The sequence below is a fragment of the Schistocerca piceifrons genome, chromosome X (assembly GCF_021461385.2).
Source record: "Schistocerca piceifrons isolate TAMUIC-IGC-003096 chromosome X, iqSchPice1.1, whole genome shotgun sequence".
Classification (NCBI taxonomy): domain Eukaryota; kingdom Metazoa; phylum Arthropoda; class Insecta; order Orthoptera; family Acrididae; genus Schistocerca; species Schistocerca piceifrons.
In genome coordinates, this window is record NC_060149.1 from 308,932,866 (window position 1) to 308,960,750 (window position 27,885).

The window sequence follows — 27,885 nt, forward strand, 5'->3', positions numbered from 1 at the left end:
AGAAGGAGGCGATTAGTGTTTAACGTCCAGTCGACGACGAGGTCATTAGCGACGGAGCACAGGCTTGGGTTAGGGAAGAATGGAGGACAGTGGCCTTTCGAAGGAACCATCCCGGCATTTGCCTTAAGCGATTTAGCGTTTAGGAAGATGATGGAAAAATTAAAATCAGGATGGCCGCACACGAGTTTGACCGTCGTCCTCCCAATGGCGAGTCCAGTGTGCTAACCACTGCGCTATCCCCGTCCGTGGCTTGCACTGGATAGAATAGCATGGAGAGCTGCAACAAAACAGGTCTGAATACCACCACCACAACAACAACAACAACAACTTACAACAAAACGACAAAATTTGTTAAATATACTTAGAAACAATTTCAGAAAGGTCTTTTTTTTTGGGGGGGGGGGGGGGCAACTTTGGCAGTTCTGCCAGAAACGCAGAATCTCCTTGATACGGTTCTACCCGCGACTGCTCAATCAAATGCGGCAGCGGAAATGTTGCACCTGTTTCAGGAGTCCTTTCCAGATCGCTTGTTTAGCCGCTTGATCAGTATGCACGAATACTGTTTGTTTTACTATGACCCCGAGAAAAGGTTAGAAAGTAAGCATTGGAAACATGTGTATTCACTACCACCGAAAAAGAAGACCATATCATCATCGGACAAGGTGATGTCGAGTATTTCTTTAGACTTCCACGGTGTGGTGGTAACAGATTATGCTTGTACGAGGCAAACTGTGTTAGGAGCATATCACCCAAACCTCCTCTTGAGGTTATGGTAGGCTGTCAAGACGAAGTATCACGGTAAACTGTCCAAGAAAGCGTTTCTGCTTCATGACAAGGCCGCAGCTCATTCTGCACAAGACACAGTTATGCGAAACTGCCGCTCTTTTGGGTTATCAACTTTTGCGCATTCTTCCGTATTCGCTTGAAAACTGGTAACTTCTTCGTCATTCCTTGGATGAAGAAATCATTGCATGGCAGGCATTTTAGGAGTGAGGAAAAGCTGATTTTCGAGATGAAACGTTTCCTGAACAGCCAAAATGCAGACTTCTTCAAGCAAGGTTCCCGCCCTGTCTTCATCGTTAGGAAGATGTCACATGAGCGAATATACAGGGTGCTCAGAAATAGTTTGAAAAGTTTGTAAGGGTGTTACAGGATAGACTGTGCTCAGAAATAATTTTTAAGAAAAATATCGATACGTTGCGTCGTTTCCGAGTTAATTATCATTGAAGTTAGCCAATCAGGCCTCTGCGTGCACAATTTCAAGTGGCTCACCGGATAGAGTTTGGGTCAGTTTTTCTCATAGCGTAGATGATATCGCACGTGACTACACAGCCTTTGGGTCGTGTTCGATCCTTACTACCGTCCTGTGTCCAATTTTTATATTGCTCTCTTGTTCGGTTTCAGGAAATAAAACGAAGAACACGTTTGGCATCACCGTTCATGGTGGGCCACCTGAATTTGCGCACGCAACGCGTGATTGCCTAACTCCAATGCTAATGAACTCGGGAAAGGCGCAAGGTATTGATTTTTTCTTAGCAATTATTTCTCAGCACAACCTGCCCTGCAAAACCCTTGCAAGCTTATCAGACTGTTTCTAATCACCCAGTGTAGAGAAGGATTAACGCCGTCATCAAGTTTCATGGTGGCAATTTGATTGTTTCGAGGTAATAATTAAACTTTATTATTACCGTTGTTAGAAGAATGACAGGAGAAGACCTCCAATTTGGCCTCTCAGACGTAATCAACCAGACATTCACAGGAGCTGATTTAGGAAAATTTCAGCAAACCTGTATCACGTGTTTGAACGGGAATTCCAAGCCATCTCTTCTCGAATAGGAATCCACTCTCTTAACCACTCCATAACATCGTCAGATTTCACCCGCATTAGGCCGCCGTGATTAGAAACGATGACAATATATAGTTACTGCAAACCAGACTCTGTATAAATATTTCGGCTTCAATCTTCAAGCTCTCTGCAATATATTATGGTACGATGGTGGAGGACGTTGTTTGACTACAATTTATTTATCAGATTCAGGCGTGGTGTTTTAATAAGAGAATTACTAAACGGTAAAACACTTGTTTAGGTCGCCAAAATAATTTTATTTTATCATCAGATGACGCGTTTCGGGAGAACCGTATCATCAGATCTGTGACATGAAATTGCCACTTGTTGTTTTAATAAGAGAATTACTAAACGGTAAAACACTTGTTTAGGTCGCCAAAATAATTTTATTTTATCATCAGATGACACGTTTCAGGAGAACCATATCATCAGATCTGTGACATGAAACTTAGGATATAAAACAGGGTGTTGAAAGCAGCCCCTTTCAATAATATAGCAACAAGGGAGAAAGTAAGTACCAAAATCAGTACATAATATCTTGTCACTTAACGCTCCATAACACCAGCAGAACCCAACTGACATAAGCAATTCGACACTGCAAAAGGAAAACAATTTTACCAGTAGGTGAGTGTTAGCAACAGTTATGCCTATGGCATTACTGCATCTATTAGGCAATCTTGTATTTTAATAACCGTTTAAATTTTGTGTCGAATTGTTTGTGCTCTCTGTAGATTAGTTCAGACGTTCTTTGCACAACAGTTTTTAGCATGGATAGGGACTGCAACTGCTATGTTCGGATGCAGGCTGAGTTGGCATCCCTTTGCTCCCAGCTTCAGGCAGTGTTGGCTTCGGTCACACAGCTTGAGGCTGTTGCCAATGGGCATCACTGTGGGGGTCCGGATTGGGGTTTGTCGGGGACGGCCAGCTCGTCCCACGCATCCCCCGATCGGACTACGACTGTGGCTGCCCGGGATACTGCCCACATTCAGGCTGATCCCTCACCTGTGGTAGAGTGGGAGGTCGTCTCGAGGTGTGGCAGGGGGCAAAAGACATTCCGGAGGGCTGAACGGAAAGCCTCTCCAGTTTGTCTGACGAACCGGTTTCAGGCTCTGTCTCAGGCTGATACTGATCTTCGGCCGGACATGGCTGCATGTCCTGTTCCAGAGGTTGCCCTTCAGTCTGCAAGATCTGGGCGGTCGCAGAGGGTGGGCTTACTGGTAGTTGGGAACTCCAACGTCAGGCGCGTAATGGGGCCCCTTAGGGATATGGCAGCAAGAGAGGGGAAGAAAACCAATGTGCACTCCGTGCGCATACCGGGGGGGAGTCATTCCAGATGTGGAAAGGGACCTTCCGGATGCCATGAAGGGTACAGGGTGCACCCATCTGCAGGTGGTCGCTCATGTCGGCACCAATGATGTGTATCGCTATGGATCGGAGGATATCCTCTCTGGCTTCCGGCGGCTATCTGATTTGGTGAAGACTGCCAGTCTCGCTAGCGCGATGAAAGCAGAGCTCACCATCTGCAGCATCGTCGACAGGACTGACTGCGGACCTTTGGTACAGAGCCGAGTGGAGGGTCTGAATCAGAGGCTGAGATGGTTCTGCGACCGTGTGGGCTGCAGATTCCTCGACTTGCGCCATAGGGTGGTGGGGTTTCGGGTTCCGCTGGATAGGTCAGGAGTCCACTACACGCAGCAAGCGGCTACACGGGTAGCAGGGGTTGTGTGGCGTGGACTGGGCGGTTTTTTAGGTTAGATGGCCTCGGGCAAGTACAGAAAGGGCAACAGCCTCAAAGGGTGCGGGGTAAAGTCAGGACATGCGGGGACCAAGCAGCAATCGGTATTGTAATTGTAAACTGTCGAAGTTGCATTGGTAAAGTACCGGAACTTCAAGCGCTGATAGAAAGCACCGAAGCTGAAATCGTTATAGGTACAGAAAGCTGGCTGAAGCCAGAGATAAATTCTGCCGAAATTTTTACAAAGACACAGACGGTGTTTAGAAAGGATAGATTGCATGCAACCGGTGGTGGCGTGTTTGTCGCTGTTAGTAGTAGTTTATCCTGTAGTTAGGTAGAAGTGGATATTTCCTGTGAATTATTATGGGTGGAGGTTACACTCAACAACCGAGCTAGGTTAATAGTTAGCTCCTTTTACCGACCTCCTGACTCAGCAGCATTAGTGGCAGAACAACTGAGAGAAAATTTGGAATACATTTCACATAAATTTTCTCAGCATGTTATAGTCTTAGGTGGAGATTTCAATTTACCAGATATAGACTGGGACACTCAGATGTTTAGGACGGGTGGTAGGGACAGAGCATCGAGTGACATTATACTGAGTGCACTATCCGAAAATTACCTCGAGCAATTAAACAGAGAACTGACTCGTGGAGACAACATCTTGGACCTACTGATAACAAACAGACCCGAACTTTTCGACACTGTAAGTGTAGAACAAGGAATAAGTGATCATAAGGCCGTTGCAGCATCCCTGAATATGGAAGTTAATAGAAATATAAAAAAAGGGAGGAACGTTTATCTGTTTAGCAAGAGTAATAGAAGGCAGATTTCAGACTACCTAACAGATCAAAACGAACACCGAGCGAGGTGGCGCAGTGGTTAGCACACTGGACTCGCATTCGGGAGGACGACGGTTCAATCCCGTCTCCGGCCATCCTGATTTAGGTTTTCCGTGATTTCCCTAAATCGTTTCAGGCGAATGCCGAGATGGTTCCTTTGAAAGGGCACGGCCGATTTCCTCCCCAATCCTTCCCTAACCCGAGCTTGCGCTCCGTCTCTAATGACCTCGTTGTCGACGGGACGTTAAACACAAACCACCCCCCCCCCCCCCCCAGATCAAAACGAAAATTTCTGTTCCGACACTGACGATGTTGAGTGTTTATGGAAAAAGTTCAAGGCAATCGTAAAATGCGTTTTAGACAGGTACGTGCCGAGTAAAACTGTGAGGGACGGGAAAAACCCACCGTGGTTCAACAACGAAGTTCGGAAACTACTGCGAAAGCAAAGAGAGCTTCACTCCAAGTTTAAACGCAGCCAAAACCTCTCAGACAAACAGAAGCTAAACGATGGCAAAGTTAGCGTAAGGAGGGCTATGCGTGAAGCGTTCAGTGAATTCGAAAGTAAAATTCTATGTACCGACTTGACAGAAAATCCTAAGAAGTTCTGGTCTTACGTTAAATCAGTAAGTGGCTCGAAACAGCATATCCAGACACTCCGGGATGATGATGGCATTGAAACAAAGGATGACATGCGTAAAGCTGAAATACTAAACACCTTTTTCCAAAGCTGTTTCACAGAGGAAGACCGCACGGCAGTTCTTTCTTTAAATCCTCGCACAAACGAAAAAAATGACTGACATCGAAATAAGTGTCCAAGGAATAGAAAAGCAACTGGAATCACTCAACAGAGGAAAGTCCACTGGACCTGACGGGATGTTGTTGTTGTTGTGGTCTTCAGTCCTGAGACTGGTTTGATGCAGCTCTCCATGCTACTCTATCCTGTGCAAGCTTCTTCATCTCCCAGTACCTACTGCAACCTACATCCTTCTGAATCTGCTTAGTGTATTCATCTCTTGGTCTCCCCCTATGATTTTTACCCTCCACGCTGCCCTCCAATACTAAATTGGTGATCCCTTGATGCCTCAGAACATGTCCTACCAACCGATCCCTTCTTATGGTCAAGTTGTGCCACAAACTTCTCTTCTCCCCAATCCTATTCAATACTTCCTCATTAGTTATGTAATCTACCCATCTAATCTTCAGCATTCTTCTGTAGCACCACATTTCAAAAGCTTCTATTCTCTTCTTTTCCAAACTATTTACCGTCCATGTTTCACTTCCATACATGGCTACACTCCATACAAATACTTTCAGAAATAACTTCCTGACACTTAAATCTATACTCGATGTTAACAAATTTCTCTTCTTCAGAAACGCTTTCCTTGCCATTGCCAGTCTACATTTTATATCCTCTCTACTTCGTCCATCATCAGTTATTTTGCTCCCCAAATAGCAAAACTCCTTTACTACTTTAAGTGTCTCATTTCCTAATCTAATACCCTCAGCATCACCCGACTTAACTCGACTACATTCCATTATCCTCGTTTTGCTTTTGTTGATGTTCATCTTATATCCTCCCTTCAAGACACCATCCATTCCGTTCAACTGCTCTTCCACGTCCCTTGCTGTCTCTGACAGAATTACAATGTCATCGGCGAACCTCAAAGTTTTTATTTCTTCTCCATGGATTTTAATACCTACTCCAAATTTTTCTTTTGTTTCCTTTACTGCTTGCTCAATATAGAGATTGAATAACACCGGGGACAGGATACAACCCTGTCTTACTCCCTTCCCAACGACTGCTTCCCTTTCATGTCCCTCAACTCTTATAACTGCCATCTGGTTTCTGTACAAGTTGTAAATAGCCTTTCGCTCCCTGTATTTTACCCCTGCCACCTTTAGAATTTGAAAGAGAGTATTCCAGTCAACATTGTCAAAAGCTTTCTCTAAGTCTACAAATGCTAGAAACGTAGGTTTGCCTTTCCTTAATCTTTCTTCTAAGATAAGTCGTAAGGTCAGTATTGCCTCACGTGTTCCAACATTTCTACGGAATCCAAACTGATCTTCCCCGAGGTCGGCTTCTACTAGTTTTTCCATTCGTCTGTAAAGAATTCGTGTTAGTATTTTGCAGCTGTGGCTTATTAAACTGATTGTTCGGTAATTTTCACATCTGTCAACACCTGCTTTCTTTGGGATTGGAATTATTATATTCTTCTTGAAGTCTGAGGGTATTTCGCCTGTTTCATACATCTTGCTCACCAGATGGTAGAGTTTTGTCAGGACTGGCTCTCCCAAGGCCGTCAGTAGTTCCAATGGAATGTTGTCTACTCCGGGGGCCTTGTTTCGACTCAGGTCCTTCAGTGCTCTGTCAAACTCTTCACGCAGTATCGTATCTCCCATTTCATCTTCATCTACATCCTCTTCCATTTCCATAATATTGTCCTCAAGTGCATCACCCTTGTATAGACCCTCTATACACTCCTTCCACCTTTCTGCTTTCCCTTCTTTGGTTAGAACTGGGCTTCCATCTGAGCTCTTGATGTTCATACATGTGGTTCTCTTATCTCCAAAGGTCTCTTTAATTTTCCTGTAGGCAGTATCTATCTTACCCCTAGTGAGATAAGCCTCTACATCCTTACATTTGTCCTCTAGCCATCCCTGCTTAGCCATTTTGCACTTCCTGTCGATCTCATTTTTGAGATGTTTGTATTCCTTTTTGCCTGCTTCATTTACTGCATTTTTATATTTTCTCCTTTCATCAATTAAATTCAATATTTCTTCTGTTACCCAAGGATTTCTACTAACCCTCTTCTCTTTACCTACTTGATCGTCTGCTGCCTTCACTACTTCATCCCTCAGAGCTACCCATTCTTCTTCTACTGTATTTCTTTCCCCCATTCCTGTCAATTGTTCCCTTATGCTCTCCCTGAAACTCTGTACAATCTCTGGTTCTTTCAGTTTATCCAGGTCCCATCTCCTTAAATTCCCACCTTTTTGCAGTTTCTTCAGTTTTAATCTACAGGTCATAACCAATAGATTGTGGTCAGAGTCCACATCTGCCCCTGGAAATGTCTTACAATTTAAAACCTGGTTCCTAAATCTCTGTCTTACCATTATATAATCTATCTGATACCTTTTAGTATCTCCAGGGTTCTTCCATGTATACAACCTTCTATCATGATTCTTAAACCAAGTGTTAGCTATGATTAAGTTGTGCTCTGTGCAAAATTCTATCAGGCGGCTTCCTCTTTCATTTCTTAGCCCCAATCCATATTCACCTACTACGTTTCCTTCTCTCCCTTTTCCTACACTCGAATTCCAGTCACCCATGACTATTAAATTTTCGTCTCCCTTCACTATCTGAATAATTTCTTTTATTTCATCATACATTTCTTCAATTTCTTCGTCATCTGCAGAGCTAGTTGGCATATAAACTTGTACTACTGTAGTAGGTGTGGGCTTCGTATCTATCTTGGCCACAATAATGCGTTCACTATGCTGTTTGTAGTAGCTTAACCTCATTCCTATTTTCCTATTCATTATTAAACCTACTCCTGCATTACCCCTATTTGACTTTGTGTTTATAGCCCTGTAGTCACCTGACCAGAAGTCTTGTTCCTCCTGCCACCGAACTTCACTAATTCCCACTATATCTAACTTTAACCTATCCATTTCCCTTTTTAAATTTTCTAACCTACCTGCCCGATTAAGGGATCTGACATTCCACGCTCCGATCCGTAGAACGCCAGTTTTCTTTCTCCTGATAACGACATCCTCTTGAGTAGTCCCCGCCCGGAGATCCGAATGGGGGACTATTTTACCTCCGGAATATTTTACCCAAGAGGACGCCATCATCATTTAATCATACAGTAAAGCTGCATGCCCTCGGGAAAAATTACGGCTGTAGTTTCCCCTTGCTTTCAGCCGTTCGCAGTACCAGCACAGCAAGGCCGTTTTGGTTATTGTTACAAGGCCAGATCAGTCAATCATCCAGACTGTTGCCCTTGCAACTACTGAAAAGGCTGCTGCCCCTCTTCAGGAACTACACGTTTGTCTGGCCTCTCAACAGATACCCCTCCGTTGTGGTTGTACCTACGGTACGGCTATCTGTATCGCTGAGGCACGCAAGCCTCCCCACCAACGGCAAGGTCCATGGTTCATGGGGGGGGGGGGGGGGGGGGGGGGGGGCTGACGGGATACCAATTCGATTCTACACAGAGTACGCAAAAGAACTTGCCCCCTTTCTAACAGCCGTGTACCGCAAGTCTCTAGAGGAACGAAAGGTTCCAAATGATTGGAAAAGAGCACAGGTAGTCCCAGTCTTCAAGAAGGGTCGTCGAGCAGATGCGCAAAACTATAGACCTATATCTCTGACGTCGATCTGTTGTAGAATTTTAGAACATGTTTTTTGCTCGCGTATCATGTCGTTTTTGGAAACCCAGAATCTACTCTGTAGGAATCAACATGGATTCCGGAAACAGCGATCGTGTGAGACCCAACTCGCTTTATTTGTTCATGAGACCCAGAAAATATTAGATAGAGGCTCCCAGGTAGATGCTATTTTCCTTGACTTCCGGAAGGCATTCGATACAGTTCAGCACTGTCGCCTGATAAACAAAGTAAGAGCCTACGGGATATCAGACCAGCTGTGTGGCTGGATTGAAGAGTTTTTAGCAAACAGAACATAGCATGTTGTTATCAATGGAGAGACGTCTACAGACGTTAAGGTAACCTCTGGCGTGCCACAGGGGAGTGTTATGGGACCATTGCTTTTCACAGCATATATAAATGACCTAGTAGGTAGTGTCGGAAGTTCCATGCGGCTTTTCGCGGATGATGCTGTAGTATACAGAGAAGTTGCAGCATTAGAAAGTTGTAGCGAAATGCAGGAAGATCTGCAGCGGATAGGCATTTGGTGCAGGGAGTGGCAACTGACCCTTAACATAGATAAATGTAATGTATTGCGAATACATAGAAAGAAGGATCCTTTATTGTATGATTGTATGATAGCGGAACAAACACTGGTAGCAGTTACTTCTGTAAAATATTTGGGAGTATGCGTGCGGAACGATTTGAAGTGGAATGATCACATAAAAGTAATTGTTGTTAAGGCGGGTACCAGGTTGAGATTCATTGGGAGAGTCCTTAGAAAATGTAGTCCATCAACAAAGGAGGTGGCTTACAAAACACTCGTTCGACCTGTACTTGAGTATTGCTCATCAGTGTGGGATCCGTACCAGATCGGGTTGACGGAGGAGATAGAGAAGATCCAAAGAAGAGCGGCGCGTTTCGTCACAGGGTTATTTGGTAACCGTGATAGCGTTACGGAGATGTTTAGCAAACTCAAGTGGCAGACTCTGCAAGAGAGGCGCTCTGCATCGCGGTGTAGCTTGCTCGCCAGGTTTAGAGAGCGTGCGTTTCTGGATGAGGTATCGAATATATTGCTTCCCCCTACTTATACCTCCCGAGGAGATCACGAATGTAAAATTGGAAAGATTCGAGCGCGCACGGAAGCTTTCAGACAGTCGTTCTTCCCGCGAACCATACGCGACTGGAACAGAAAAGGGAGGTAATGACAGTGGCACGTAAAGTGCCCTCCGCCACACACCGTTGGGTGGCTTGCGGAGTATAAATGTACATGTAGATGTAGAATCGTTATATGACAAATGCTTTTAAAAACTAGCTATGTTATATAGATTGTACATATAAGAAAAAATTGTTGACATAAGTATCTAATGTGCACCAACAAGGCCGTAGCTACAGCACTTCAAAGCTTCTGAAATTGGAACATAGAAAAGCGATTCATATCGAAATAGCTCAGTGTATCATTTTCAATCAAAATATTAAAAGAATAGTACTTGACAAAATAAAAATTATAAATACATCAATTAATATTTAAAAATATGGAAGGAAAAAGAATAAAATTTTTAAAAAATTTGTTGCCGTAATTGCTACTGAGTGCGTGTAACTCTCTTAGCATTTTATTGCTCATTTTATTCAATTTATAGTTTAGGATGGGGCTATTATTGACGATCGGTGTAATCGGCTTAACAAGTTTATGTAGCGTAATTGCAGTGACTAATTACCTTAATGTTACATGTGTAATCCGCTGTTAGGCTATAAACGTATGTGGTTCATCTTAATTGAAATAATGTCCCTGATTTCTTCGATCCATATTTCTGTAGTGTTTGTCATCTGTTAATAATTTTAATTTTTCCGGGTGCTACTGTTTTTAAATAGTTTTAAACGGAAAAAAGCATTGAGTGTTTTCATATAGGTCTCTTCCGGCAGCTTGAAGCGCTGCAGCCACGACCGTCTTGTAGCACAGGTGTAATGACTGATGATGTCGACGTGTAAGTGTAACCTGCTACTGCTCAGTGGTTCCTCCAAGTCATAATATATGTTCCTGACTCCTTTCCTTCGACATTTTTAAATTACTATTGCTCTCTTTATAATTTTTATTTTTCCTTGTAGTATTTTTAAATATTTTGGTTGTAGTTTAAGCGCTGAGCTATTTCGGTATGTGCCGCTTTTCTATGTTCGAACTCCAGAAGTTTTGGAGGGCTGCAGCTATGGCCTTGTTCGTAAAAATTTTACCTCTAGATCAGTAATTTTTCATATATTCGAAATCTACACTGCAGCGCCAAAGAAACTGGTATAGGCATGCTTATTCAAATACAGAGATACGTAAACAGGCAGAATACGGCGCTGCACTCGGTAACGCCTCCATAAGACAAGTGCCTGGCACAGTCCTTAGATCGGTTACTGCCGCTGCAATGGTAGGTTATCATGATTTAAGTGAGCTTGAACATGATGTAGTCGGCGCACGAGTGATTGGACACAGCATCTCCGAGGTAGTGATTAAGTGGGGATTTTCCCGTACGACCATTTCACGATTGTACTGTGAATATCAGGAATCCAGTAAAACATTAAATCTCTGACATCCCTGGGAAAAAGATCCTGCTAGAACAGGACCAACGACGACTGAAGAGAGTCATTCAACGTGAGAGAAGTGCAGCCCTTCCGCAAATTGCTCGAGATTTCAAAGCTGGGCCATCAATAAGTGTCAGCGTGTGAACCATTCAACGAAATATCATCGATATGGGCTTTCGGAACCGAAGGCCCACTCGTGTACCCTTGATGACTTCAGGACACTAAGCTTTACGCCTCGCGTGAGCCAGTCAACACCGACATTGGACTGTTGATGACTGGAAAAAGGTTCCCTGCTCGGACGAGTCTCGTTTCAAATTGCATCGAGTGGATGGACGTGTACGGATATGGAGACAACCTCAGGAATCCATGAACCCTGCATATCAGCAGGGGACTGTTCAAGCTGGTGGAGGCTTTGTAATTGCGTGGGGCGTGTGGAGTTGGAGTGATATGGGACCCCTGATACGTCAAGATACGACTCTTGACAGGTGACACGTACGTAAGTATCCTGTCTGACACCGGCGTCCATTAATGTCCACTGTACATTCCGATGGACGCGGGCAATTCCAACAGGACAATTCGATACCCCACACGTCCAGAATTGCTACAGAGTGGCTCCAGGAACACTCTTCTGAGTTTAAACACTTACGCAGGTCTCGAATCTCCCTAGACGTGACCATTATTGAGCTTATCTGGGACGCCTTGCAACGTGCTGTTGAGAAGAGATCTCCACCGCCTCGTACTCTTACGGATTTATGGACAGCCCTGCAGGATTGATGGTGTTAGTTCCCTCCAGCACTAGTTCAGACGCTAGTCGAGCCCATGCCATGTCGTGCTGCGGCACTTGCGCGTGCTCGGTTGGCCCCACACGATATTAGGCAGGTGTACCAGTTTCTGTGGCTCTTCAGTGTAAATAATATATGGAATTTTTAATAATCATTTTTTAACATAACGGGTATACCTGATGCCCTAGGCATTACTTTCACTAACGTCACCTACAGCTGAAATTGTTTTCTTTGTATAACATCGAACTGCCTATGTCAGTTGGGGACTAATAGTATTACAGAGTAGTAAGTGACAAGATACTGTGTGTTGATTTTAGTAGATATGTTCTCCGGTGTTATCACGTTGTTGAAATGTACTCCTCCTAGTATCCTGTCTTATACCCTATGTGGCCATGGCACTCTGCTGCGTAGGGCACTAGACATCAGTCCTGGAGGTCCCGCGGTCAAATCCAGATAGGAGTGGTGGTGTGGAGATTTTTTTCTCGTGCCAGGTCCACTCAGCCTGCTATCAAATGAATACCGGGGATCTTTCCCGAGGTAATAGGCTGAGCTCGCCACCCGCCTCCTAGTACTGCGGCTGTACTCTTTCCACAGCCACGGCCTTTTCGAAGGTACCATCCCGGCATTTGCTTTCAGCGTTTTAGGTAAACTGTGGAAAGCATAAGTCTGGATGATGACACCTGTCTCAGAAAACCATTTCTCCTGTGCCTCTCAGCATATCTAGTCTACTCTAGTGATAGAATGAAAGGGTACCAGAGATGATGAGCACTCATAGAGAACATTTATCACCATAGTTTCCTACCTAACGAGTCCCTGTATTTTTTCTACTCGCACCCGGCCCTGTAGAACATAGGTATTCTCCCCTCCCCACATCCTTTTCTCCCAGTGCAAGTTCAAGTGGCTCTAAGCACTATGTGACTTAACATTTGAGGTCATCAGTCCCCTAGACTTAGAACTAATTAAACCTAACGAACCTAAGGACATCACACACATCCATGCCCGATTCCGGTTCCGGACTGAAGCGCCTAGAGCCGCTCGGCCACAGCGGCCGGTTCCAGTGCAAGTCATTCAGATTTTAACGGGCGGGGGGGGGGGGGGATGTAATATATCTGGGTCCAAAAAAAAAACTATTTTTAAAAAGTATTATTTTCTTAATCTATAGAGTTTAATCCATGTTGCCGGCCTAAGTGGCCGAGCGGTTCTAGGCGCTACAGTCTGGAACCGCGCGACCGCGACGGTCGCAGGTTCGAATCCTGCCTCGGGCATGGATGTGTGTGATGTCCTTAGGTTACTTGGGTTTAAGTAGTTCTAAGTTCTAGGGGACTGATGACCTCACAAGTTAAGTCCCATAGTGCTCAGAGCCATTTTTAATCCATGTTGTGTGTGTATTTTATCATGACAGCAGCAAAGAAATGCCTTTAAAATATTAAACTGTTTAACACTGGCAGACACCTCCACATTTTCCTAAATTTGGGAAACTACTTGATTCAGTGGATTTTTTGAGATTGTAAATAGCATTTTCCTTCGATATCTGTGGCTGACATCTATATCTTTGGCTGGTATCCATATGTTTGGCTGACAAGTTTCATGCTTGAGGATGGAAAGCCACTAGGAGGAAAAGACAGCCTTACCCTGAAAGAAATTGGTTCTCCTCAGTTATTTCATGGGAGAGCTATCAGGAAAAACACAAACAATTTCGAGGCAATGAGGCGTTTGTGTGGGATAATTTTTTTCCACAAAATATCCGCTGCATAATGCACCAATGCATAATCTGTGTCCGAAAGTCGATTGGTGGAAGTACAACAGAAGAAATGAGACATATTCACATTACCAGAATCTGTTTTGAATACAATAAAGCCCACATTCAGGTTTCTTGCAAACCAGGATTAACTGAGGAAGTGTCTTATTGGGAAGACACAGAATGCAATTGAAAGCCTCAATAGCTTAATTTGGATTAGATGCTCAAAGAGGAAATTCTGTGGACTTGAATCACTCGAAATAGGTGTCTGTGATGCAGTTTTCTGTTTTAATGACGGAAATAATGACAGAATTGAAGTGCTGAAGAGACTTTGTATAGATCCAGGTGTGTTTACAACGAAAGCATTTTACACCATCGATGAGAGCAGCGTCAAAAAAGCTGACTGATCACTGTCTTACCTACATGTATAGACTAGCCGGATTCGAAGGAGAAGGAGGGAGAAGAGAAACCTGGAGGATGAGAAGTATCAGTATGGAGGATTTTAAGATTGAGGTAAGTTTATTACATGTAGAAGTATGAGAAGAAATCTTTCAAACCCATTTTCTCGGTTTTACATTTTTTGTATTGTTAGCAGCCTTTCCTCAAGAAGTATAGCGCTAAAGCTATATAATTTTCAGGATCTGTTTGAAACATGTTTCTGTTTCACTGAAACTAAAAAATACAAGATACTGCGATGACATTCTCATTTTTATAGAACTGTATGTAGAAAAAGAAACTTAATTGTGGATGTGCAAAATTCAAAACTCTGTCAATAATACGATTTGAAACAAAAATTAACGGCTATAGTTCAGTGATCTTGTAACCGTCTTCGGATACTACAAGAACATTTTCAAATTCATTGCATGATTAGAATGTGAGTTACGGATATTTATAAAAAAAGTCAATAAATAAATTCAAAATTCAAATTTCTGGCAAAATAGTAATACTGCTTGTTTTATTATATTATTCTGTTAAAATAAAGCTCTTTTTCTTTACACGCGCAAAATTTTAGCTCTGGATATTAATAATTATGGCTGTAATGATTTTTAAATAAATGTTTATAGTTCCGGTTGTTTCCCTCCTTATGTGAAAATGCAGTGCTTTTTCGTAGAAGAATGTCACGTTTGTGCAATGTGTTTTTAAAACGTATATATTTTTGTTTTTTAGCTTTTGGTTATTTGATTCTAACTAAAAAAGGAACAAACAGTATTAATGATTTTTATGTAGACATCAATAAAATTCATCCTTTTTTATCCTTTTTAAACCATCTGTAAACATTGCACGTTTAATTATGTTTGGTTGGTTTGTAGGTCGATTGGGGGAAGGGACCTAACAGCGAAGTCATCGGTCCCATCGGATTAGGGAAGGACGGAAAAGGAAGTCGGCCATGTCATTTCAAAGGAACCATCACGGCATTTGCCCGTAGCGATTTAGGAAAATCACGGTAAACCTAAATCAGGATGGCCGGACGCAGGCTTGAACCGTCGTCCTCCAGAATCTGAATCCAGTATGCTAACCACTGAGCCACATCCCTGGGTAATTATGTTTGTTTTTCGTCTATTTTATTTTAAAAAAGAATAAGCTTTTGACTGAAGAGCTGAATGTTGCACCGCTGACGGTCCACCCTGCCCATATGGGGCGAGGGGAATGAAATAACAATGACGAAAGAAAAAAAACATTAGGGTAAAATGATAAACAATACAACTACACGTGACACTATTTTCGTGACACTGTCAAATACAGTTATAATGTTTATCATTAGGAACTCTTTCAAACACCTTCGAATCATATCGTAACTCTTGATAACGTAGAGTTATAATGTTTATCGTTAGGAATGCTTTGAAGCACCTTCGAATCATGTCGTAAATCCTGTTACAGTGTTTATTATTAGGAATTCTTTCAAACCTCTTCGAATCATATCGTGAATCTTGATAAGACTATGCACATTGTTTCCAGTTCTTCAAGCATATCAGCGGGCGTGCTGTGCATTTCACTTTTGAGATGATCACAGAGAGAAAAATCCAAAGGATTGCGGTCAGGTGGTCTCGGAGGGCACTGTGCAGGTTCTGCTCGGGCTGTCCATGTTGGAGGATACTACCGCGTTAGATGCAGTCTCGCGTCAGCAGCAAAATGTGCCGATGCCCCATCACGCATTTACCATATTCCCCAGACAAGGGCTGTGGCTAAAACTGAAACCCATTCATATGAAGATTTAATAGAAAAGTTAGCATTTTAAACCCATTATTTTGGGCTAACTGGTGGAATATTTCAAATCAAGTCAGTGGCGGCCCCTAACTACAAATTCGCAAATGCACTCCTGGAAAATGAAAGAAGAACACCTTGACGTAAGTGACTGAGGCATGCTATAATTGCCGGCCACTGTGACCTAGTGGTTCTAGGTGCTTCAGTCCGGAACCGAGCTGCTGCTACGGTCGCAGGTTCGAATCCTGCTTCGGGCATGGATGTGTGTGATGACCTTAGGTTAGTTAGGTTTAGGTAGTTCTAAGTCTAGGGCACTGATGAACGCAGATTTTAAGTCCTACAGTGCTTAGAGCCATTTGAACCATGCTATACTTGCATAGGATACTACAAGAGAGCAGCTAAGGTGATGATAACATATGCAGCACTGTGAAAAAACCAGGAAGTGCGTTATCAGCCGTGTAGTGTAGTAAGCTTCGGCATCAATTGTTCACCTCCAGAGCTCATAGCAGCTAGTTTGCTGTGGTATATAGAGTCCCATGTGAGTCTGCAACATCGCTACCATGCCGTGACAATGTAGGCGTGAACGATTTTTGCAGTTGATGGAGTTTGAGTGAGGTCTTATAGTAGGTTTGTTGCAAGCTGGTCGGTCTGTGTGACCGAGTAGTTCTAGGCGCTTCAGTCCGTAACCGCGCAACCGCTACGGCTGCATGTTCGAATCCTGCCTCGGGCATGGATGTGTGTGATGTCCTTAGGTTCGTTAGATTTAAGTAGTACTAAGTTCTAGGGAACTGATGACCTCAGATGCTAAGTCTCATAGTGCTGAGAGCTATTTGAACCATTTGATCTACCTCACGGACACAGTGAGCAGCAGTCTGCGACTGTTTGTTGATGACGCTGTAGTCTCCGGGACAGTATCGTTGTCGAGTGACTGCAGGACGACACAGGATGTGTGTGTGTATGTGTGTATTGAACCGGGGAGCTAGAAACGACGGAGAGGCTTCGTCCCGCCGTAGCCCTCAGTGGTTCACAACCCCACAACAGGCCACAGCAGTCCACCCACCCCACCGCCGCCCCACACCGAACCCAGGGCGGTTGGGCCCCCAGTGGCCCTCCCGGGAACGTCTTATACCAGACGAGTGTACCCCAAATGTTTGCGTGGTAGAATAATTATGGTGTACGCGTACGTGGAGACAGTGTTTGCGCAGCAATCGCCGATTGTAACTGAGGCGGAATAAGGGGAACCAGCCCGCATTCGCCGGTGCAGATGGAAAACCGCCTTAAAAACCATCCACAGACTGGCCGGCACACCAGACCTCGACACTAATACGCTCGGGAAGTAGCGCGTTAGACCGCGCGGCTAGCCGGCCGGGCTACACATGATGACTTAGATGGATCTTCCATTTGGTGTGATGAATGGTAGCTTGCTCTAAATACAGAAAAATGTGAGTTAACGCAGATGAGTAGGAAAAACACTCCTGTAATGTTCGAATACTGTATTAGTTGTATCACGTCGATTAAATATCTAGGCGTAACAGTGCAGTGCGATATGAATGGAACAAGTGCGTAATGTCGGTAGCAGAGCAGGCTAATTGTCGACTTCGGTTTATTGGGATAATTCTAGGAAAATGTAGCTGATCTATAAAGGAGACCATGAGTAGAGCATTAGTGCAACCCACGCAACCCACTATTTGAGTACTGCTTCAGTGTTTGGGTTTCCTCCCACTGCTCCCCCCCCCCCCCCCCCCCCCCCCGCCTCACAGGTCGAATTAAAGCAAGATATTGAAACAATTCAGAGGCGTGCTGCTAGACTTCTTATCGGTATATTCTATCAAATCGTGAGTATTTCGGAGATGCTTCGTGAACTCAAATGGGAATTCCTGGAGGAGAGACGAATTTCTTTTCGTGACACACTATTGAGAAAATTTAGAGAACCAGCATTTCCCGGCCGGTGTGGCCGAGCGGCTCTAGGTGCTCCAGTCTGGAACCGCGCTACCGCTACGGTCGCAGGTTCGAATCCTGCCTCGGGCATGGATGTGTGTGATGTCCTTAGGTTAGCTAGGTTTGAGTAGTTCTAAGTTCTAGGGGACTGATGACCTCAGACGTTGAGTCCCATAGTGCTCAGAGCCATTTGAACCATTTTGAACCAGCATTTCCGGCTGACTACAGAAAGATTCTACCACTGCCAAAGTACATGTTATGTAAGGACATGTCCGAAAGAACAGATACCATCTTAGTATATATATATAGTTAAGGCTCACCGGCCACTTGACCATCTTCTTCTTCTGCGCGGATGCCAAAAAGTGCCCGAACTCTTACGGGAATCGGCAACGCGCCGCGAGTAATGAGTATAATGGGCGGGGGCACTTCGAATGTAGTGCGGGACAATACGTTGAGAAGGTGTGTGTCGCGGGAGGCAGTGCAGTCGCACTATCCTCTGTGTCCTCGGTGGCTCAGATGGATAGCCAGCACGGTAGCTCAGCGCGCTCGGTCAAGAGGGTTAGAAACCGTCTGCAATAAAAAAACTGAGTGAACAGATCAACGAAGAACCTGAATGGGTGTCATCGGACGTCCGCCCCGAACAAATTCAACGAGCAATATAGAACAAAATGAGGTCAAAAAAAAAAAAAAAAAAAAAAGATGGATAGAGCGTCTGCCATGTAAGCAGGAGTTCCCGGGTTCGAGTCCCGGTCGGGGTACACATTTTCATCTGGCCCCGTTGACGTATGTCAACGCCTGTAAGCAGCTAATGGTTGTCATTTCATTGTAATTTCAAAGTAAAGTAAATTCACACAAAAATATTTAGTAGTTAAATCTAGCTGAAAGCATCTTTGTACAGAAAAAGGAGGAAAAGATACAATATTGAGATTCCATATTTTTTACTGTCACTTCGGTGATCTGTCATTGGAATCCTTCAAAAATGTTTGATGTCTAGGGATACCCATCCTCAAAGATTTATGTACACTGGTGTCAAAAATTAAAGCAACAAACCGCTGTTCCTCCGTCCTGTATGAACGATATAATCATACAAACTGTCAACAGGTGTCCGTACGATCGTGTTCTGCACGGAAGACGACACTCCGGTCAACGGACAACCACGCCAACGATGACGGCTGTGCACCTATCAAACGGGGTAGTTTTCCACAATCACTGTGTACAGAGTCACAGACGGTGCAATACGGTACAGAGAAAACGCCTACCAGTCTCTCTCCGGTGGAGGGCCAAAGGAAGGATGGAAGCAGGACATTCGCAAACTGATGTGTCCCGATGGCTTAATGTGAATCGTTCTGTTGCTTTTCGGATGTGGCTACAGTTTAAAGAGGCCGAAACTGTATCCCAAAGACCAGGGCGGCCCGACCACGTGTGACATCAGAAAGAAAGGACCGTTATTTGGCTGTAAGCTCACGACGGTACCGCCTTAGTGCTGCCCGGCAAGCGGCATCTGACCTCGCAGCATCCATTGGACGTATCGTATCGAGGCAAACGGTAAGAAGGTTTTGTAGAGTGGCTTTATTGTCGGAGACATGCCGTATGTGTAGCTCTGACGCGTCTTCACAGAAGGGAACGTCTAGAGTGGAGTCGTCAACATGCTACCTGGACGGTCGAATACTAGGCCGATTTTCTTTTGACAGATGAGTCCCGGTTTGCTCTGGAGAGTGATTATCGACGGAGTCGTATTTGGAGTGAACGCAGAACACGATTTCGTGACGCAAACATTGCGGAAAGAGACCGATATCGAGGATGATCCCTAATGGTGTGGGCTGGGATTATGTTGACCATTGGAACATCTCTTCAAGAAATTGTACAGTTAAATAATCAAGGTTTAACTGCTGTCAGGCACTGTGGCGGTTTAAACTGCTGTCAGCTACTGTTACGAGATCTTGGGACCTCATGTGCAGTTGTTGCGAGGTGCTGTGGGCACAGATTCCGTACTGATGGACGATAATGCTCGACCTCATAGAGCACAGGGGGGCTGATGATTTCTTGGAAACTGAAGATATTGCACGCATGGCGTGACCTGTTCGCTCTGTCGATTTGAATTCCGTGGAGCATGTCTGGGATGCACTAGGGAGACGGGTTACATCACGCCAGCATCCACGAACTATTCTCCAAGACTTGCGAGCAGCTCTGCAGGAAGAATGGGCGTTATTGCCTCAACATGAGACTGATGACATCATTCACAGCATGCCCCGTCGTTTTCAGGCCTGTACTGCTTCCAGAGGTGGTCACACCCCATACTGAGCACATTACCCAGTTGTCGGAATGTGTGTGCAAATCTGTTAAGTTGAAAAAAAAAAAACGAAGCACGTTTTTATCTACAGGTTAGTGAAGACAGCCATGCAGGAACACCCACCCACCTCCCCAGGGGTCGGTACCCCTGCAACCCACACAAGATAAAGATAGTTATTTATATGAATTATTGTTTTGGTCTTTAAAAAAAAAATCTCACGAGATAGAACGAACTGATCAGATTTTATTGAAGAAATATTATAGACTAAAATGTAATAAAATAATATGAGTACATTGAATAGACCCAGAGAATATGAGAATTCTTTAGACTGTTTCTACTTAAAGTATCACCTGTTTATAGTGTTTTGTGGCAAAATAAACGCAAACTTGCAAAATTTTTTATTGTTGCTTTAATTTTGGACACCAGTGTAGATACTAGAGACTAGACTGGTATTTACTGGAACAATCCTATGGAAGGAAAATCATCCTCGGAGGTCGGTGACAAAACATTCGTCCGAAGTATTCATGAGCATTGTTCGCCAGTCTCGGAGACTTGCTAAGACGAATTATTGGAAAGCCTAGAGAAGAGATGAGTAAGCGTTACAAGTCAGGTAGGTCAGCGCGAGAGCCTTGCAGAAATGCTAAACAAACCCCTGTGGGAGTCTCTACTAGACTGCGTCACGCAGCTGTTGAACCTCAAAATTGAGAGAGGGGAGCTCCGGCATCAGACAAAACCTATAAATTCCTCACACATACATTTCGCATAGCAATAAAAGTGGAGAAATCGAGCTTACTCGAAGTGAAATCGACAATCCTCCTTCCCCTGCGTCATCTGCGAGTGGACACACCGTTCGGTGAATAGCGAAATAATAATGTAGATGAACCCAATGGTAGCTCTGAAAGTTAAAAATCCTTTTCGAAAATAACTAACAAATCTGCTAATTTCATAAGTGAAAATGTTGTTTATGCACGTGTCGTATTTGCAGCACTACTTGGCTGAGATGTAGTATTTGTACTTGTGAGTGTACTTTCGTGAGACCTAGGAGGCTATACATACTTATATTCCACTTAGAACGGATTATTTTGTCGAACATATACATGTGCCACCGAGAAATCTGCGGCGCCTAATACAAAACAGATATTACTACTATTAACTACTCCGAAATATTACCAAAAAAGTAACGGAAATTTAATAAAACAAAATTCTATCTTTCCTCGATTGTATTTGAACCAAAAGGTAGGGATGTGTTATGTATCCACAATTTGAGTCAGAAGATCGGAATTATGTGGCTGAAGAGGCCTCCAGAATGACTGATGGAATCTGTACAAGCGATGATTAGCCTAAGTAAAACACATGCATGCGTGTACCCTTGTACCCAAGTATCTGCTTCATGTCACTAGTTAATTCCTGCCCTACTTTTCAGTGGCCTCCTTCCTTTTTCTGGACTTACCCCGTGTCTTCAAGGGGTCGGTATTCTAGTTTCGATTTAGCAATGTTAACTGGTGGAGGATGAACGGATGCCCTTCCCGTTGCCACGCCTTTCCCCGGTCTGTGAACCCCATCTGTTTGCAGCCTAGCATTATCCCCTGTGAAAGTGTGACAAAGTTTTCAAAATGTTTGTGAATCATATATCTGAGGCGGGACGTGGGTAGCAGCCCGCTATCCACCTAGTCGGATGTGAAAATCTGCCTAAAAACCACACCGACGCTGGCGGTAGACAGACCCTCGTCAGTCATCCTTAATTCGAGCTTGTGCTGGGTCCCTAATAATGTCTTTGACGACTGGACGTAAAATACTAATCTTCCTTCCTTTCAAGCGGGTTTTACTTTCAATAATGAGGTTTCAAAAATCAGTAGCCAAGGCTTTCGCAGATGAGACGGAACCTCTGGTCGATGCCTCCCAAGTGGATCGAGCACATGAGTTTTGATAGGAAGTAGGGTTAGGGTTTAATGTTCTGTTGGCGATGATGCCATTAGAGACTGAGCACAAGCTCAGATACAGGAAAGGAAATCGGCTTTGTTCTTTTGAAAGGCGCTGTCCTGGAATTCCCCTTCAGCGATTTAGGAAAACCACAAAAAAATCAAAATCTGGATGGTCAGATGGGGATTTGAACAGCGTTCTCCCGCATATGAGTCCAGTGTTCCAAACAGTGTACCGCCTCGCACGGTGTATAAGTATTGGATACGATGTTGCAAATACTAAACTCATTGATGCGGACTCTGTTTTGAGGCGACTGTCACCTATACCCGGGATAGTTGTCACCCATCTCGCATGTCACACCCTTGTAGATTTTCCAAGTGCAAACTATTTCTTGCAAAGTGTTTGACAGGAGCGAAGACAAGATTCCCTAGAAATCATACAATGGATTTTTGTTCGAATTTTTGTAGCCAAACGAAGGGTGGGAAATGGAGAAATTGGATATCGAACTGAGAAGGGTGAGGTCTAGTTTCGTAAAACAGTATTTGATTGCTTGAAAGTAATAAGGGTGATTGAAAAGAAAATTACACAATGGATTTTTGCCCGAATTTCCGTAACCAATGAGTGGGAAATGGACAAATCTGATGTCAAGCTGACCAGCGTGAAGTCTAGTTTTGCAGAAAAGGGTTTAATTTGCTGAAAGTAATCAGGGTAATTAAGAAAAACTTAATTTTTGTGTGGAGGAAAATTGAAATATTCCGCAAAGAAGTGCTGCTAGCTATGTAAACGAAGTGTCAAAAAGTTCACTTCTTCAAAGCTTAACTATGTTGCGCATAAAAAGTTACATTGGTGTGATATTTAACTATGAAAAAAATGGCTATAATGATATTTTTAAAAAAGGGGGGTTCATGTCTTGTGAAATGATTTGTCTAAAAGTAAGATATAAAACACATTAGAGAAACGTTTGACTCGCGTTTGAATGATGCTCGAAATCATGCAGAAAACATGAGACTGCACAGTCTACACAACCCACCAAACAAATGTCTTCTACTACTCTTTAAAATTCTAAGATGGTGGTTAATCTGTTTTATTTCTTATTTTTAGACAAATCATTTGTGTGTATGTGTATATACAAAGTACACTCTAACTTCTGCACCATTTAAGTGCAGTAATATGTTCATTGTAAATAAGTATTGTAGTACAATTGAAAGAAAATCAGCCCTCGGTCACTATTTTTAACAAATTAACCTGGATTCGACGCTGCTAGGAGTGTCTTCCTCAGAATTTATATCAAGAGTCCGTTTTGCAACCTGCACAACGCAAGTAACGAGCAGCCCTTAGTGGCCCGCCATCACAGTTTTCTTTATCTTTAATATTTTTGTGACTAATGCCCTTTTGGCATATTTATTATTTTATAAATGACATATAAGTACTGCCAGTCTTTCACGACATTTCCGTACTTATACTCTATCATACGTTTTTAGTCAAAATTCTGTGGCCATGTTATAGAATATAGACCATTCTTTGATTTAAATTCTGAGGAAGACACTCCCAGCAGTGTCGAAACCAGGTTAATTTGTTAAAAATAGTGACCGAGGGCTGATTTTCTTTCAATTGTAACTATTCACGGTCTCTGAACGTGCAGCCAGGTACAAGATTTAGAGTATTGTAGCAGTTCTATTATATGATCATTACCTTATAAAAAAAACATTTTTTTTTAGTTTTAAACTCAGTGCGTTAACACGATCTTGGTAAATGAGTGTTGTAAAATGATCCTGTCATAAAGTGTTCATTAAAAAAAGAGGTACACTAGCTTATTTGATTTAGTTGTAAATATTTGTCATGCATTATTGTTTTTCTGACATGTTCTACATCCTGCAGGATCTCCTCACTACGGATCAATTGGAATGAAAGTAAATATAATCTAAACAAAAGATTTGAGCGGTTTTTCTTTCAACATATTTCTTTAAATATTTCTGTTTCTAAGTGACGCTTTCATAAGAGCACCATCTTCTGAGTAACAGTGGGGCTCTCGACAGTTACAAAATAACTAGTGAATGAGCATTATCATGCTGAAAGGTAGCCACATTTGGAACAGGAGAGAACTGTCGTGCTGGCTCAGTTGCTCTATCAGCGTCCGACAATGCCTCATCCCTGTTTTTCAGGCGAATTGGCGAGGCCAGGTGATCAGCTTTCACAATGGCCCTTTGCCTCGAAGGGCCATCGCCCTCAAGTGCGCGGGTCGCTGGAAGGCACTTAGCGCCCACGGAAAACAGAACCTGCCCCACCGGAGGTTCCGCGTGGGATGCACCGGTTTCTCTGTAACTGATACACCACGAAACAGGAGTTCCAATGCGGCTGGCTGCCATCTACATTTCAGTGTCTGCATCCTCACACAGCAACTATGTACCGTGTCAGACTGTATCAGATGCATAATTCTGTCAAATCCATGAGTTAGAGAATGGTCAGTAATAGTCGCTTAGCATTTCCATTCAATACATCCTGAGCTGTTCTTGTACATTCGTTCTCATAAGGGAGCTGATCGTTGTTGTTCGTTTCTGCAGCTCACTCTCATTCAGTGCTTCCTCTTCTCCGCCAACCATTTTGTTTGTGGAGTATGTTGAATTTTCCATATTATGTTGAATTACGATACAACAGTTTATCGGTGAGGAAGCGCATGTAGTTTTTTTAAGATGGTCTACTTGCGGAGTTCAGTTAGCTGTCCGCCAAGCTAGGTTTACGCTTTTACGCATTCCCTAAAATATTTCTGACGAAGCTTGAACTTCATTTTTTATTTTTATTTTATTTATTTTTTTCTTTTTTCAGTTGCTGCCCAGCACAGGCACTGCATACTTCATGGCTAAGCGTACTGTTGGATTGTAAGGACGAAAATTTCAAGAAAAGAATAAAGAAAAGTAGAGCCTAGTAGTTGAAACTGGAGACCATTCTAATAACTGCAACTGTTCCCAATAGTTACGCTGCCACCACACATCCTGACACATATTGTATTGGATATAACATGGAAGCCCAAAGTGCGAAAATGGCGAGATAGCTTACACTTTCTGCTTTCCGCTTGTAAATTCTCTCTCTCTCTCTCTCTCTCTCTCTCACACACACACACACACACACACACACACACACACACACACACACAATCACACTGGCATCTATAGCATTCACTACTGGGTAAAGGCCTCTTCTAGATATTTATATCCATTACGGTCTTCAATAGCATGTATCATTCCTCCTCCTACATATTTTCTATATGGCTCCCATTAGGTCGTATCTCGATCTTTTAACAGCTCTGGAGCCGAGTAAAGGACTTCCTTGGTCCATCTATAACCCATTCGTCTGTCTACATGTTTCACATGCACTCATTTCATGTTCTTCCCTTCAGTTTGTTCAATAATGTATATGTTTGATTTCGTGCCTCCACTGGTAATCTTAGACAAAGAGCTCTCCAATGTACATACTGTGTACTAACACTAACACAGGAGAGTCAAAGTCACTTTTGTGCTACGTTTTTAATAACGTCATCTTTACGTGAATGGTACACTATGGCATGTTTCCCAACAGGCCTTGAGAAAGAAACAGTGAATTAGCAATTAAAAAAAATATCGGATGCAAATTAAAAAAGACGTACTGGTGTTCGGACCTTCGCAATGAACGAAGTTGCAAGCATGCCAGTTGCGCTGGCCAATGTCACCTTGATAGCTAAACGACATTTGCTTGAAACATGATTTATTTTCCTTCTATACAAAAAGTTATTTGGGGTGATCAACATAAATGAGACACCCTAAAGTATTGTATACAGAGTGTCCCAGGAGGAATGATCAGGATTTAGGGATGTGACGAACACGATCAATCGAAGCAAGAAATTCTAGTAAAGATGTGATCTAAAATGCATACCTTAAGAATTATGGACACTTCTTCATCGACGATACTACGAAACAAATCTCTTGTAGCCAATAAAATTCTTCTGGGCTGTTGTCCGCATTGTCAGCTCAGCGCAGCCCTGAGGAAGGCCACTTGCAATTGTGGCCGAAACATCGGAAAATTTTATATACTGACGGTGCGGTCAACAACCCAGAAGAATATTATTGACAATGGCAACGGCCGGAGAAGTCTACGCTTACAAATTTCTCCTACTGCAAGCTCTTCGCTTTACGTAGTTTGAGATGTGGTAGCCTGGACGAAACAAGAAAAAACGTTCAGTAAACATGGACTCGAAAGTGCATACTTTAAGCGCTATGGGCAGTTGCTCTTCTTCGCTACTGTGAAACTTAATTCTACAGAACATGTGCTCATATCTCTTAAGGTATACATTTTAGAGCCCATATTTACTAGACAATTTTTTGAGACAAGTGTAGATGGTGTTAGGACAGCAACCAGCCACAAATTTACTTTCAGTTCCTGTATTCAAAGGGTGCCGTTACCGGTTTCGAATCGTTGTGATTCATCCTCAGACAGTTTACATGCTTTCTTTATGACATGTGGTGTGTTTTTTACAGATTAATTGTCCTAAAATATAAATAATACATAATTATAAACACGCCACACACAGATGGTTGCGTTACAGATTTTCGTTGCGTGTGACTTATGTGAAATTGGACGAATTTTATGAAAACAAACACTCGAAACCGACGTTTGACACACGCAATACGACGTTAGCCAGTAAAGAAAAGTGATGTAGGCAGTGTGCACTTACCGGAGGCTGCTGCGGCGAGGTGTGCGCCCACCGCGAGCGCCAGGAGCAGCAGCAGCAGCGGCAGCGGCGCGGTCACGGCCATGGTTGGGCAGCCTCTGGCTCGCGCGGTCACTGCTCCTCGCGGCCAGCCGCCAGCACCCAGCCCCACCACGCGCCCGCAAAAACCGACGCGCCCGCGTATAGCGGGACTTTCGGGAAACCGACAGCAACAATTACCCCACGCTCCTACTCTGAAACCGGAACCTCCGGATCGTCGACATCAGAAATGTGGCTTCCACTTCGAAAACACTACTGCACTGTCGTACGAACAGAGAGCTTCGCAATCAACAGAGAAAAGTGTCAACGAGGAACTGAGCGAGAGAGAAAGACTGAAAGATTTTGAGTAATGTCTTAGGCTAAGTCCAAGAAAATGATGAATATACCGGGTGATCAAAAAGTCAGTATAAATTTCAAAACTTAATAAACCACGGAATAATGTAGATAGACAGGCAAAAATTGACAAACATGCTTAGAATGACAGGGGTTTTTATTAGAACTAAAAAAAAAAAGTTCACAAAATGTCCGACAGATGGCGCTGGACAACAAAACGTCAGTGTCTGCACATGACAATCAGCGCTTTTAGTGAAGCTGTATTATCAGAATGGGGAATGTGGTAGTTCAGCGTTACGATCCTATCGCCGTAGGAAGGGGATTCGAACGGGTGAAGGACCGTTGACAAATGCAGCTGTGGCGAGAATAATTTCGAAGTTCGAAGCCACGGGTCTGTCGTTTAGACGATAGACCCCGTAGTGACCGTCCGAGCACAAGGCGTAATGCTGCTGAGACAGTTCAGGAAAAAAAAAATGGTGACTGTAGCGGGTTCGTCTGTGCACGGGGAAGTCAGCGCTCGCGCAGTCGCACGTCGCACCGGCATTCCATACAGTACTGTTTGGTTGGCACTTAGGCGTACCCTCC

At 43.5% G+C, this 27,885-nt stretch overlaps 1 protein-coding gene across 1 annotated transcript in view; it reads right to left on the bottom strand.

Annotated features, from left to right (window-relative positions):
• Window positions 1-27,013, bottom strand: part of LOC124723000 — a 107,243-nt gene extending 80,230 nt beyond the window's left edge. Inside the window, exon 1 of the mRNA XM_047248174.1 lies at window positions 26,932-27,013. Coding sequence (XP_047104130.1) covers window positions 26,932-27,013 — 82 coding nt within the window. The remainder of the gene's footprint in view (window positions 1-26,931) is intronic.
• Between the last annotated feature and the right edge of the window lie 872 nt (window positions 27,014-27,885).